This window comes from Alligator mississippiensis, chromosome 9 (assembly GCF_030867095.1).
Source record: "Alligator mississippiensis isolate rAllMis1 chromosome 9, rAllMis1, whole genome shotgun sequence".
NCBI classification, from domain to species: domain Eukaryota; kingdom Metazoa; phylum Chordata; order Crocodylia; family Alligatoridae; genus Alligator; species Alligator mississippiensis.
Window position 1 is genome coordinate 67,263,330 of NC_081832.1, and position 13,242 is coordinate 67,276,571.

General features: G+C 47.6%; 2 protein-coding genes across 7 annotated transcripts in view; one reads left to right on the top strand and one right to left on the bottom strand.

Moving 5' to 3' along the window:
- On the bottom strand, positions 1 to 10,437 carry CCNI2 (cyclin I family member 2). Of its 4 annotated transcripts, none has more exons than XM_019478378.2 (7): positions 10,088 to 10,437; positions 8,207 to 8,372; positions 7,001 to 7,135; positions 5,906 to 5,980; positions 4,556 to 4,696; positions 3,183 to 3,413; positions 1 to 2,339 (listed from the first exon to the last, which is right to left on the bottom strand). In XM_019478378.2, exons 1-7 carry the CDS (start codon positions 10,360 to 10,362, stop codon positions 1,935 to 1,937), a joined length of 1,428 nt encoding a protein of 475 aa, XP_019333923.1. In that variant the 5' UTR covers positions 10,363 to 10,437; the 3' UTR covers positions 1 to 1,934. The 4 variants fall into 4 exon arrangements, with proteins under 4 accessions (XP_019333923.1, XP_059589522.1, XP_019333924.1 ...); XM_059733539.1 differs by having other exon boundaries at positions 8,207 to 8,385; positions 10,088 to 10,163; XM_019478379.2 differs by lacking the exon at positions 10,088 to 10,437 and adding an exon at positions 9,279 to 9,875.
- KIF3A (kinesin family member 3A) overlaps positions 10,432 to 13,242 on the top strand; it is a 25,723-nt gene continuing 22,912 nt past the window's right edge. The window contains exons 1-2 of one of the 3 annotated variants that reach the window (XM_059733537.1): positions 10,432 to 10,509; positions 11,523 to 11,846. Coding sequence is in view for 2 of the 3 variants with exons in the window: in XM_019478376.2 (XP_019333921.1) it covers positions 12,628 to 12,633 (6 nt within the window). In the remaining variant the exon portion in view is untranslated. Of the gene's footprint in view, positions 10,510 to 11,522; positions 11,847 to 12,517; positions 12,634 to 13,242 lie in introns of those variants that run through there. The other 2 variants (XM_019478376.2, XM_014597650.3) reach the window with 2 other exon arrangements.

Genomic DNA, 13,242 nt, shown 5'->3' on the forward strand with positions numbered 1-13,242 from the left:
TTGGGTTATGTTTTATTTAATGAAAACTACAAAAGACAACTTGCCTTTTTGAAAGTCAGGCAGTCAAGTCACAGTATACAATAGAAAAGGAAGGTGCTGCTTTTTCTTTCTTTTTTTTTTTTTGGTCCTACCACAAAATGGAAACCTTCCTTATGCTACTCAGGCAGGATGAATAAATAACATTCCAAGCCCCTCCACAAATAGTCATCCAGATGTGTGCAAGGCTTGTAAACATTTTCTATTCTGGAATAGTGCATTATTTTTCATTTCCACTTCACACTACCTCCTTGCAATCACACAGGCTGTGCAGAGACCACCATCTGTAAGGAATCTTCTTGTTTGCACTCCTGAAAGCACAGCATTCACAGTTTGTGGTGACCCTGACAATTTCTCCCAGAGTCCCAGTGCTTATTTGAATGCACTTGTACTCACAACTGGCACTTGTGTTAAGTCTTCACTTCAGTAGCAAATTTTTGGCACATTTAGCACCATGCTTTTTGCAGTTTAAAAAAATAAGATGCTGCCTAAACACACACATGCACGCATATGAAGCTCATCTCCCCGCTGGCAGCATTTCAACAGAACAATCCCTAAATTAAATCTGCTAATTTACCCACTAATCTAAGACTGAGATCCTGCAAACACAGGTGCAGAGAAGCAACTCCCATAAGCACAAGGTGAGAAGAGACGAGCAAGAAACCTCGTCTTACACCAGTGAGTGTTGCTGTCTAGCACATCAAGGTTTGGGTAAGACCATTATCAGCATGAGGATGGCACTTGAGTCCATGACCCTACCTCCAGGTTTACGTCAAGAGTAAATGGAAGGGGCCATTGCTGGCATATGCTCTATATGATGAGCCCTGGCAAAGGCTTAGCCTTACACACACCCATAAGGGGCTTTTAGACTGCCAGAACTAGCAGGATCTGTGCCTGCACTATTGCTGCACAGTACTGTTCTGATTTATGCTTCCAAATTAACACACACTCACCTTAAAAACCTGGCCCCATTAAAAAAAAAGTAGTAAAGAGTAATAAACCTACCCTTTCCTTTAGAAAATGTATAAAGCTGCTTTAAAAGTGAGAAACGGTTACACACTGTGAAAGTCAATTTAACTGCTTTGCTGCAGAGAGGAGCAGGTAAGGCAAAGATGATGGTTTTTTTTAAATACCCCTTATGAGAAGAAAGTTTGGGGAGGCAGGGAAGGAAAGGAATGTTGCAATGTGAACAGAATGGAGTTGCACAGCCTACTCTGTGCAGTCTGGAGGCAAAGCCCACTGGAATCCAGGGGAAGTCTTCCATTTGTTGTAATGAGCTTTGAGTTAGGCCCTCATGGTTTGATTCTCAAAGATGCTTAGCACCCAATGCTCCCTTCGATTGTGGGATCAGGCCCACATAGAACTGGGGTTTCCTACCTGGAAGTGTGGACTACTCTCACAGCATCTCACCATTTGCTCTTACAGTCCTAAATTTGGTCCCACCAAGGAATAGTGTAGCAGACCTGTTGTAAGTGCAACGCTCCCATCACCACATTGCACCTCCTGCTTCTCTCAAATGCAGCTATTTAAATTATAAAGTCTGAGAGAGGAGAGGCAATGTTGGGAGTCTCAGTGAAATGGCTGAAGCTGTCACATTGCGGACACAACTGGGAGCAGAAGCAAGTGTCCCAAGAAGGTTGGTTCCCCCAATGCAGTGTGCAGCCCCCATCTGCTGAACTCACATCCCTGAGTTGTTTGATTTCAGCTATTCATACCTGTGGGGGCTTTTGTCCAGCTCAAGTAAAAACTGGGGGAAAGGAGCAAACAAACACTGTTTTAGGAGGCAGCAAGTTAAGCCTTTTGGCATTATCCTAGCAGAAACCCCCAGTACTTCCATTTTGCTGCATCTACTATTCCATTTGTCTTGACCTACGTACCTGCTGCAGCTACGGTCTCTTCTAAGCTATTTCAGGGGGTTGTAATGGAGGACAAGGAGATCCATTTTCCCCCTGTACCAGATTATTGCGTGAATTAGCAATACTAGCCCTTCCACCCTCTGGGACTCCTTCCTCATTGTACAGATGCCTGAACCCATCGTAGAACTCGTCTGTCTCCATGCTCTCGTCACAGCTTTTGGCTGTCATAGGCACAAACGTTGCTGGAACTGACTGGTTCGTGGTCATCTTCAAACTAACTTCCTGTGAAATCTTCAGTTCAGGATAAGGGTAGGGCAGACTTCCCTTGGGACGGGCTTGGATGACTCGGTTGGCAGGATTAAAAATATAAACGGCATTGGATGCTTGTGAAAGCAGCAGCTGCTGATCCACAAGCTCTTTACAGTGGATAAACTTGACGCTGTCTACCTGTAATGACAGAAACAGGTCTGATTTTTATTTTTTTTCCCCCTCCAGCTTGTTAAATTATTCTGTACTCTGGTCAATGCTCTATTAAATGTGCAAGTCTAAAATATTCAGTGAAAAGAGAAAATGCATCAGACTTCCTCTGCCTATAGTTTATAATATCTTGGCACTGACATAGAGCTTCACCTCTGTAGATCTCAAAGTACCTAGCAAAAGGTGGGTAAATATTTAATCCCAGATTTCCTGGTGAGGAGACAAGGGCCTGTGGATTAAGTGGCTGACTAGCCCAAGGTGAGACAATGAGCCAGTAGCAAATTTGGGAATAAATCCTTGGGCTACAGGCTTTCAGGCCGCAGACAGTGGCCATATTTTTTAAGAGCATGTGTGTTTTTGTAAATCAGTAGTAATGACTCAGTTTCAAGAAACATGGATGCTTTGGAGGTGGGGTATGGCCTTCCTCTATCCATAACTGCCAAGACCAATTGTTTTTCAGCTGGCATAAATGCACTAATAGATTCTTGCAGCCCTAAACCTTAAGGGATAGGCATGTGCAGGTGCTGAGCACCTTGCAAGTCCCACAGAGAACAACGGCAGCTGTGGGATGCTAAGCTCTTGCTAGAAATCCCAGTTACAGACTGTGAATCACATTTGAGATGCTCCTCCATAAATGTGTTACTCCCATTATCACTGAGTTTGTAGCAAAAGGAAGATGGGTCCCAAGATGCATATGTAACTGAGAACGCACATTTAACAGCAGCAATATTGACTATAATTACAGAACAGGCTTTATGAATTTATCTGTGCATACGCCTCAAGTTTGTGGTTGGAGGCCATTTTGACTCCTACCTGTGCTTTTTTTAGCAGATCAGTAATAACAGGAAACCAGTCAGGCATCAGCCTCTCCAACTCTAAGGTGATGATCACCAAAGCCAATGTGGAGCCCTTAAACTGCAGTAGTTGGTGGCATGCCATACAATGCTGTAGCTGTTTGGTCAAGAATGCAACATGGCGGGAAGGATTCATCTGAGCCCACCCATTTAGTAGATGGGGCCAATTGGACATCACCATGGCATGGAACTGGAGAGAAGAGAAAAATATATATATATATATATATATAAAAAAAAAATAGCAAAGGTCAACAGTGAACTTTGTATGTTTCATGTTATTGACCAAAAGCGCAAGCTAATTTTGATTCATATCAGGAAGCTCAGAGATTTTTTTTTTTCCTTGTTACCATGTGTGACTTGGTTTGTGTTTGTACTTGCCAACCACTGAACTGTTTCAAGCTTATAATGAATGTAAAGGTCTGTGTTTTCTAGCAGAAATTCTGAAGTCACTGTATTACCTGGATGGCCAGTTTAGGAAGTTAATCTTGGTTCAGATACTCAAATAAAAAACAAAACAAAACATATTTAGACCAGCAGATGAGAGTAAAAGCAATTGTCACTATTCAGTTTTCTCAGCAGATTCAGATTGCAAGCACCTGGCTATGTTAGGCAGTTGTCATAATCAATCAACAGCCTAACATGGGTTAAGTAGCCTCACATTGCCATAAGAACAAATGCCCATGACATGTTTGTGCCACATGATTTTTGCCTTACCAGCATACATTCATTTCTTAGAGAAAAGTTCTGTTGTTTCTATAAAATATTTAGCAACCACAATGTGACTAAGTGCCAGATCAGTATGGTCTAAAACCTAAAACAAGGGTCAGGTTACAGCAGGGGAAAGAGAGATGGGTTTAGAAGACACTGGTGTGTGAGATGTAGCAAACACTCTGACAGCTTTCTATGTACAGTATTAATAGAATGGAAATAGTTAGAAATATTTTTGCAGTGTGTATTTTAAAAAAATAATAAAAATGGAGTATAGTTGTGCAGTATGAGAATCTTTTTAAAGTCAATTTTAGTTGTCCTTTAAAAATGGGAGTCTGGTTGAATAATTTTTGAAAAAAAAATGGAAAGTTTGGAATGGCAGTATGTTTCAAACAAAAACGATGTCACTGTCACGTTCTTTAAAAGCTTACAGATAGCTAAAAATAAGTGGCTTTGCAAGCCACTGCATAGGTGAGGGATATGTGTGTGTGTGTGAGTGCGCGCATGTGAGCGCATCTGTGTTTTCTAGTCTTACCTGGTGAGAGAGCTGTTTACTTAAAATAAATAAACGAGAGAGAGAGAAAAACAAAATTAGTTTAGGCTTTTGCAAAATGTAGTGCTTACAGTGTTTAAGAATTCCATAGGTGTTGCTGTGTAAAGATCCCAGTGAAGTTTATCTAGTATAATTCTTTCCATTCTCAAAATCTCAGCTGGAGAGCATTTACAACCACTCTGCACTGCAAGCTTCTTCACTGATGGTATTACCTGTACAAATTGAAAATAATAAATAATAAAGAAGCCAACTTCCTACACAAGGTTGTCTGCAGTTATTTGTATGCACATGAAAATGGACCTGACTGGTTGGCCTGCCAAGTAGCATGCAAATTTAGGATGCAAATTCTCCTCAGTAACTCTTGTCCCAGACAAATGTCTTGTGTCAAACTGCCAGCTGTAACTGGGTACCAATCTATTAAGGCCAGGGGAGAGGGTCATGTTGCACAGAAGCAGGGAGGAACGTGACCCTGTTCAATATACACTCTATGATGTAGGAACACTGCTACCTCAGCCTCTCTACTTTGCTGTTGTGACAGTATCTCTGAAACTTCCTGTTGACCTGTGCCATTGCTTTTGTCTTTAATTCTGGTCATCTGATTTCCTGTGGTCACCGACTCAACTTCTCTTGCATAGTTGGGGAGAAATACTGCCTGACAACCTCCAACATGCATTGAGTGAGGGCTTGAGTGCACTCCTGGAGAGCTTTCCAAGACACAGACATTTTCAAAGAACGTTTAAGTTCCAGCATGTTCTTGCATTTCATGATATTTAAAAAGGCCTTGAACAAAGGGCTCTTCTCCATTTGTTTCATTTTAGAGAGAGAGGTCTGGCTAGACTTCGATTTTTTTAAATCCTTCTGCCTCAGTCTTAAGTGTTTTGCAGAAACAATTTTAAGCTTCTGTCATTATAAATTATCTTTTTAAAAAAGGTGAAAGAAGAACCCATAATAGATTTTTCAGTAAATACTTTCAAAATGCTGCAAGAGATTTTAGCCATATGATTAAAACCAGACCATCTTCATAGATTATATGAAATTCAAGCATGCAGTTGCTGAATTTGAGTACCGTAAATCAACCGAGATCCAATCCACGTTTGTATAGTTTGCCCCAAGCAAGTTACAAACACATATCTTCTAACCTTCCTTTGGAGAACAATAACCCTCTTGTTTCTTCCATCTAGTTGCCCATTACTGCACCACAACAAAAGCACAGAGCCTTAATAATAAACCTTTCATCCAGCGGAGTCCTAGAACTTCCCAAATGTTAGTTAAGCAATGCTAACACAAGTCCCCGTGGTGGTGTTCCCATGGTACAGATGACTTAGTCAAGGCATGGAGATATGGTGACCATTGGCAAAAGCCCAGAAATGTGAATTACTTCAAACAATGCCCAGGAATACGTGTATGGTACTTAAACAGACCTCATCTTCTTCGTTGATTTTCGCTGCAAGGACAAGACAGGCAATTGCAATGCACCGAAGGTATTTTAGCTGCGCCTGAAGGGAAAGAGCAAAACACTGAGCATATAAAACTTTTTTTGCATAAAATCAGCAGCTGCTACTGAGTTGCACAGTGCTTAAACTTCAGCTTGTATTGCACCTGCTTTGACCTCAGACCTTAACCTGGAACTATAAAAAAAGCAAGGCAAGCCACAATTAAAGTGGAGTAAATCCCTTCCTTGCTGCAGGTGAGTTTTCACTGTAGGATCTCACCATTCCTGAGAACATCCAATGGAGATTGCATCCTAAACTGCAGTCTCATAATTCAGGATGAATGCTATGTTTGCGTTTTTCCTAAGGCCATATCAGAAGCTGGGCAATCAGATATGAGAGCTTCAGTTCTTCTGCTCAGTGTTGCCACTGATTTCAGTGAGAAGGATCTGATCCATCAAATAAGGTCAAAGACCACCCAAGCCTGGAAGGCCTATGCAGCTAGAGTGATTAAGGTGCACCTGATCTGCAGCCAATGGTACACAAGGATAGAGTCAAGCCTGACTACCTTTGATTCCCCAGCCCAAAGTAGCGACCCATTTCCAGCTTGGTGACCTGGGGCATCCTTTAATTTGAGTCCAGACCAGGGCTTAGACTCAAGTCTTTGGACTGCAGCAAGTCCAAATCAGGCCCATAATTTTCTACAAACTACTGATTTTTTTCAATGAATGGATATAAGCGACAAGCAGCTGCGTGAATTGTGAAGTCAGTGTTTATAATGGCTTTTGACTGCGATTCAGGATAATCCCCCTGTTTAACAACATTTAAATATATGCTTTAAACTTAACCTTATGCTTATGTCTCAAGTCATGTAGGTTCAGAGCCAACTCTATGCATACACTTCAGTGCTCACCTGAGTCGCAACCTGAGTTGCTACCCGAGAGCTCTACTTGGTAGAAGTCCGCTATCTGGACAATTCTAAAGGCTGGCATTTTGCCTAGCTGCAAATGCAAACTGATTCTGTACCTCTTGCACGACTAGTTAATGTTAAAATCATAAGAGAATACTGCCAAAGAGAATCTTTACCTTCACTGATGCCAATAACCGGTTAAGAAAGTTGATAGCCAAGGCAAATGTTTCTGGGTAAAACTGGAACTGTGAGCTTATTTCTGCAATCCAGAAAACTGCTTTCTGATAATACCATGGAGAGATATCTGTGCCCTGGGGTGCAGAGATAAAGTCAAGACACAATTAATGGTTTGTTAAAAAAACCCGACCATGCTTTGGATTTAAAATACAAATACTTCCACGCTCCAGTCAACAGTTCATTATACTCTTATTCCAGGAGTAGAGAGAATCTTGAGGGCTGAAGGGGGTTAAACTGATAGCCCCTAGCTTTGCACACAGTGGAGAGAGTCCTTGCGTCTTGCATGTACTTTGCCCCCAAAGTGAAAAAGCCCCAGTTCACTATAGGAAAGGATGTGTTTTCAGGCCTATCAGCTTTTCTCATAAGGACTTGCTCCAAGGGGAGGGGAAGAGTTATTTCTGTTTACTGACATAATGCAATCATAGCTGATGTACAGCATACATTTAAATGCTAGTGGAAGAGCACCTACAACTGTATGATAGGCCCGTGGCAGAAATTAAAGAGGATGATTCAGGTAATGTTCGCCGTTAACCTGTTTTACATCCTTCTTCATCTTATCCATTTAGGGGATATTGCCAGGTTCATTAATTATAATGCCTTGCTGGAACATAGCACTTCCATCTTACTGGGAAAGCTGAAATGCATTTCAAAGACGATCTTGCTCTGTCTTTCAGAGAATTTACAAAAGTGGGCGAACACTATTTTCCCATTTAAGTAGTTGGGGAAACAGAGATGGCAAGGTAAAGAGGCTCCCCCAGGTAAAAGAGCAAGTCAAAGAGGGAAGAAAAGAATGAGTCCCAGCATACCTTCTCTTGCTCTCATTTGAGTGACAGAAATGCAGTAGATTTTGCCAGTAAGCATGCATCAGACCAAGGATTAAAAACCAATTAAAAACTTGCTTTTCTGTTATCCAATTGCTGCTCCAGGGTTTTTCATGGTTTTTCTGATTGTTTTGGCACAAACATGTTACAACATTCAGTTCAAACCTAGATCAGCATGGACCCTTATCCTGCAATCCCATCCCTGCTAACTGACCCTTCCATACATGTGTGACACACAACAGGATCAGGACTGCATTTTAAGTAATTTTTTTTGGAAACTCATCTGGATCCCACGTTCCCTCCCTGAGAGACCAGGAAAAATACCTTCAGTGTGAAATTCTGAAAGACTGGCGCCTTCCAAAGCCGAGCCTCCCTGGCAAGGGCATTCTCCAACTGGAGGGCAAACCTCTGGTTCTCGGAAAGTCTGGTATACTTCATGGCCTGGTTCCCCTGGCAGGCACAGCTGTCTGAACCCAGCAACATTGGAACACTGTAAGACAGTCCTGTTGCTCCTTAGAAAACTGTGTAGATTCACAATGGCTCCCACAGATTTAAAATAGAGAGAATCATTAAAGAGCAGTCCTGGCTTGCTTGCAAGGATGTTAGGAGCAAGAGCCTAATTTTGCTTTCATCTCAGTCACTGACAGTTTTGCCATCAACTTTCCTGGGACCGAGTTCAGGCTCATTGTGAATCAAATATATCCCAGCTATACAGTTATCTGAAGTTCCTTATTTCCCAGGCTGCGTAAATACTTGCATCTCATGCACGGGCATCTATTACTTAGGTTGCTGAGGCTCCCACACTCAACTGCCCGTGAATAAATCTAGGTTCCCAATTATTTTAAAAACCACAATCATCTTTTTTCTTCTATATTAAAACTTAAGGAAAGCAGAAGCCGAGTGTTTTTAATTTAATATAAAATAGCTTCATCGCCCTCGTTTTCACACAAAGCCAAATACAAACATAATTGTTTGCAAACAGGTTGTTAGCTTCCAGTCAAACTTTGCTTAAAAATCTGAAGCTAACTTCTGCTGCAGTGTTTTCACTCCAAACCATACATCCAAACGTTAATAAGAGCCAAAAAATGCAAACAAAGACCTTCCCTTAGTCAAGCCGTGGAGAGAAGCTGGCAACTTAGCTACCAATAAAGCAAGCTAGATTAAAAAAAAAATTCTTGTTGCTGTTAGAAGTGTCACAGCCACCGCTCACAGAGGGAAGGGTTTTCAAAATATTTTTGAACCAACAATAACATCAGAAGTGTTAGAAAAACCCTCTAACAGAAGCTCCAGGTTACGCATGTGTGACCCGGAAGATCTTGGGTCAGAGCAATTACACTTCAGCATCAAGAAATAGGAATTTCATTGTCAGCCGGAAATTAAGGCTATTCCTGCTTACAGTTCAGAGCCTCTGGGGTTGCTTAGGGAAAGGAGCATGAGCCCCAGGCACTGAGTTTCTTCTGCAAAATGCGGTCCAAGGTTGGTTGAGGACAAGTTCTCTTCTTTGTAGCGAGCGGAGGGCTCTAGCTTCCTAATCTGTGCTTCCTGAAAGCTCCCATCGCTGTTTTCTACAGCTCTGTTACGGCTCCAAAGCCTGCGTGAATCTTCTGGAAGCTGCTCTGCGTTTCTAACGAAAGCTGGAGCTCCTCGGTGCGTTTCCCCCTTTCCCACCCAGCGCAGAAACACCGCTCGGGGCTTCGCTTTCAGGAGCGCCGCGCCGCGCCTCGGAGCGCGCGACCCGCGGGAGCCCGGGCGATGCACGCGGGGGCAGGGGACGGGCTAGTCTGCTTCTCTTTGCGGGAAGACAAGCCGGTGGCGATGGACCTGGCAGGGCCCGTCTGACCCCCAATCCCAGCGCAACCGTGGGGAAGCGATTACGCGTGGATCTCCGCAGGGGAGCTGGGCCTAGACAAACGCAGCTCGGCGAGGAGGAGGGAGGGAGGGAGCGGCGCGGGGCAGCGGGGCCACGCACACACGAGCCACTCTTTCAAAAAAAAACAACAGGCAGCGACCCGGCCGAAACTTCCTGTCTGTCTGTCTGTCTGTCTGTCTACCGCGCCCGGCTGCGCAGCCGGAGCAGGCCCCGCGCTCCCCGCGGCACTGCTCCGCGCCGCTCGGCTCAGCTCGGCTCCGACCCCCGCCTGCCCGCGGGCGAGGGGCCACGCGCAGCCCGCCCGCCCGCCCGCCACGGACCTGCCCCGGCCTCACCTCCCAGCAGCGGGCCGGACCGGGATGGGGACGCGGGTCGGGGCCGCGCATGGCGGGGGCTCAGCCCGCCGCTCCGCCGCAGCCCCCGGCCGCTCCCGTCCTGCCCCGACGGGCGGATCCTCCCGCTTACAGCCGCCGAGCCTGCGCCGAGCTGCCGCAAACGCCCCCGGCTCCGCCCCGCCCCGGGAAAGGCGCGGCCCGCCCGGCCGCCTCCGGCTCGAGTCCCGGGCAGAGGCGGCCCCGGCGCCCCTGTGCTGTTCGTCAGGTGTCCGCATGCACCGCCCTGCCCTGCCCTGCCTCGTCCTGCAGATCCAGGCCGCGCTCGTGTTTCAGTCGGGCTGGGCAATGCACCCAGCCCGGCGGGTCCTGGTGTTCAGAGCTTCACTTCCTGCCTGGCTTTCCGGCCCGCGCTGCGTCTGCAGGTCAGCATCCCGCTGGACGTCTTTCTGACATAGAGGGACATCCCTGTTTTCTGCCGCTCTGTCCTCTACCTGTACCAAACCCCACGCCTTCACGTCCCCATCGATGTCAGAACAGGGTGGCCATCGTACAGGGCAGTCCGGTTGCCCTCTGTCCTCCATCGATACGAAACCTCACGCCTTTACGCCCTCTCTTTTTCTCTCGGAGAGAAATGCTAAGATGAGCGCCGTGGTGGTGTGCCCACGGCACAGATGCCTTAAACAAGGCATGGCAAGATGGTGAACATGGTTGAGTAAGATTGGCAAAGCCTGGAAATGTGGGCTAATAAGAGAAAAATAGAGAATATAAAGGCGCCGGGTTTCGTATCAATAGAGGACAGAGGGCAACCAGCCCGTCCTCTGTGATGGCCACTCTATTGGTATGTGAATGGGAGAAAAGAAAAGTTATAACCGCGTGACTTTTTCTAAAAACGTTCGGCCCTTTGTTGTATGTCCGGTTGCTACATAGGACGGACAGAACATGCTTCCTTAATGCAGTTACAACAGCCACGGCCAAAGAGGCAAGGAGAAATCTTCCCAAAGCAGTTGGTCACCTTTGTTGTGTTACCAGCTGATACAAAACCAGTCTGCCTCACAGCAGCCACCCAGAGAAGCAAGGGGGTGCTATGCGCAGTATTCTACAGGAATCAGGACTCGTGGTAGAGGTGATATCTTTTATTAGACCAACTTGATTTTTGCAAAAATAGATATATTTATATATTGAATTGCAATTACGACTTTTTGTTGTTGTTGCAAAAATCAAGTTGCTTTAATAAAAGATATCACCTCTACCACGAGTCCTACTATTGGCCTCTAGACCCATACAGCTACAACGTGGATAGCTGAGAGCGTTATACAGAGGAATCGAGCCTGAGAAAGCGGGCTGCGTTGATTCGCTGCCGGGTATCTCTGTGTCTTTCTTCCTCCTTTTGCCCCTCTGGCCTCGTTTTTTTATCATCGTTGCTTTGCTACAGCAGCTGCCCGATGGCGTGGACCAGGGAGCGACGACACTTCACGGGGCCTGCGAGGGAGAGGAGCCGACAGAGCGTCGTGTCTACCAAGAAGGACGTTGTAGACTCGCAGGCCGAGGCTGGTTGAGCCACGCCACGTTCACACCCTGAACGCTGCTTCCCACACCATCAAACCACGGGACTCTTCCCTGGGATACGTCGCTTCAGCTCTTTCCACAGATTTTCTGTAACTTTGCTGATAACTTCCATCACGAGGATCTGGCAGATGGAGTCAAATTTTACCTACAAAACTCATGCACGGCCGGGGAACAGGGCTGACGCCGGTGCCAAGTAAGGTCACCCCAGATGCTTTAGATCGGGGTGCTCAACCCCCTGCCTGCGAGCCCGTTGCAGTCTACAGAGCCGCGTCATCTGGCCCCAACAGCTCTGAAAATGTGGTGGTGGGGGAACGGGGCAGCCTTCATTGCCACTCCCTGCCGCTAAATATCCTGGGCCGTGGGGGTCCTGGCAGGCCGGGTAGCGTGGCCCTGCAGCCAAGCTCCACTGCGCAGGGCCTGGGACCAGCCAGGCACCCCTCGACGACCTGTGGGGCGGCAGGGCTGGGCACCCCTGCCGTGGCACGTTGCGGGTGCACACGACTGTGTGTCCCTGCACACGGGTGTGCGTGTTAACAAGGGCAGGCAGGCAGGCACACTAATGTCTGGGGGCTCCCAGAGGGGCCTGGCTCATCTCAGGAGACCTCCTGGGGGTGCCCCGCCCTCAGGAGCCACTGGCCCCGCCCAGGAAGGCCTGGCTCGGAGGCTCCTCCCCCTGCGCAATCTGCGTACGAGCGCTGCGGCAACTGCGGAGAAGAACTGCCCCTCCCCTCACATTTCATTGGCTGGCGCCCGGTACCAATCACTATCTCCGCCCCGCCTTCTCCCCGCGTCCATTGGCTGAGCGGCTTCCGGCCGGCGCGCGGATTGGCTGGGCGCCCTGCCGCTCAGGGCCGGGAGGCGGGGACGGAGGAGGCGCAGGCGCAGCGGCGGCCGCGCTCTGGTTATTGTTACGGGTGCAGCGGGGTCGCCGCTCGGTAGTCTCCGCCGCTGCGGGTAACTCCGGACCGCGCACCATGCCGGTGAGCGCCTCGCCCGCGCGGTTGCTAGGGGCGCCGTTGCTAGGGAGGGGCGGGGCGGGGCCGGGGTCACGGGAGGTCACGGCGGGGCGGGGCGGGGCTGGGCTGGGCTGCTGTTTCCCGCCCCGGGGCCCACTTCGGGCGTGTGCTCGTGCTCCTGTCACGTGGCCACATGGCCCGTTTGTGGGGTGCGATGGCCGGGGTGGGATGTGCTTCGTGGCGGTCGGTATAGTCACGTGAAGGCTTTTAGCTGTAGTGTAGGCCAGCCATTCGCAACCCCAGGTCGCGACCCAAACTCGGGGCACGGGGCAATGCGGCACACGCAAGATGAGCCGTGCCGTGTGCGCCTGCACCCTGGCCGCCCCGCCGGGGGGAAAAAGGTTGGGAACCACTGGTCTTGGCTCCCAAACTCGACAGATTGCGCACCGCCCATTTAAAATGGTACGACCTTAGGTGCCACCGGCAAATGTTTTCAGTTCAGTCTTAAGTACCACCGGCAAATTTTTGTCTTATAAAGTAATTATAATAAATCTGTGAAGGCGTACCATTGACAGGCCGTCTGTGGCCCGCTGGTGGTAACCGTACCGCAGATCGGGACCTGTTGGTCTAGGC

Coding starts and splice junctions, on each gene's coding strand:
- CCNI2 (XM_019478378.2), bottom strand. CDS start 10,362: ATGCGGACACCTGACGAACAGCACAGGGGCGCCGGGGCCGCCTCTGCC. Junction 4,697..5,905: donor AAATCAACGAAGAAGATGAG/GTCTGTTTAAGT, acceptor CAATTTGTACAG/GTAATACCATCAGTGAAGAA. Junction 3,414..4,555: donor CTATGGAATTCTTAAACACT/GTAAGCACTACA, acceptor TCTTCTCTCCAG/TTCCATGCCATGGTGATGTC.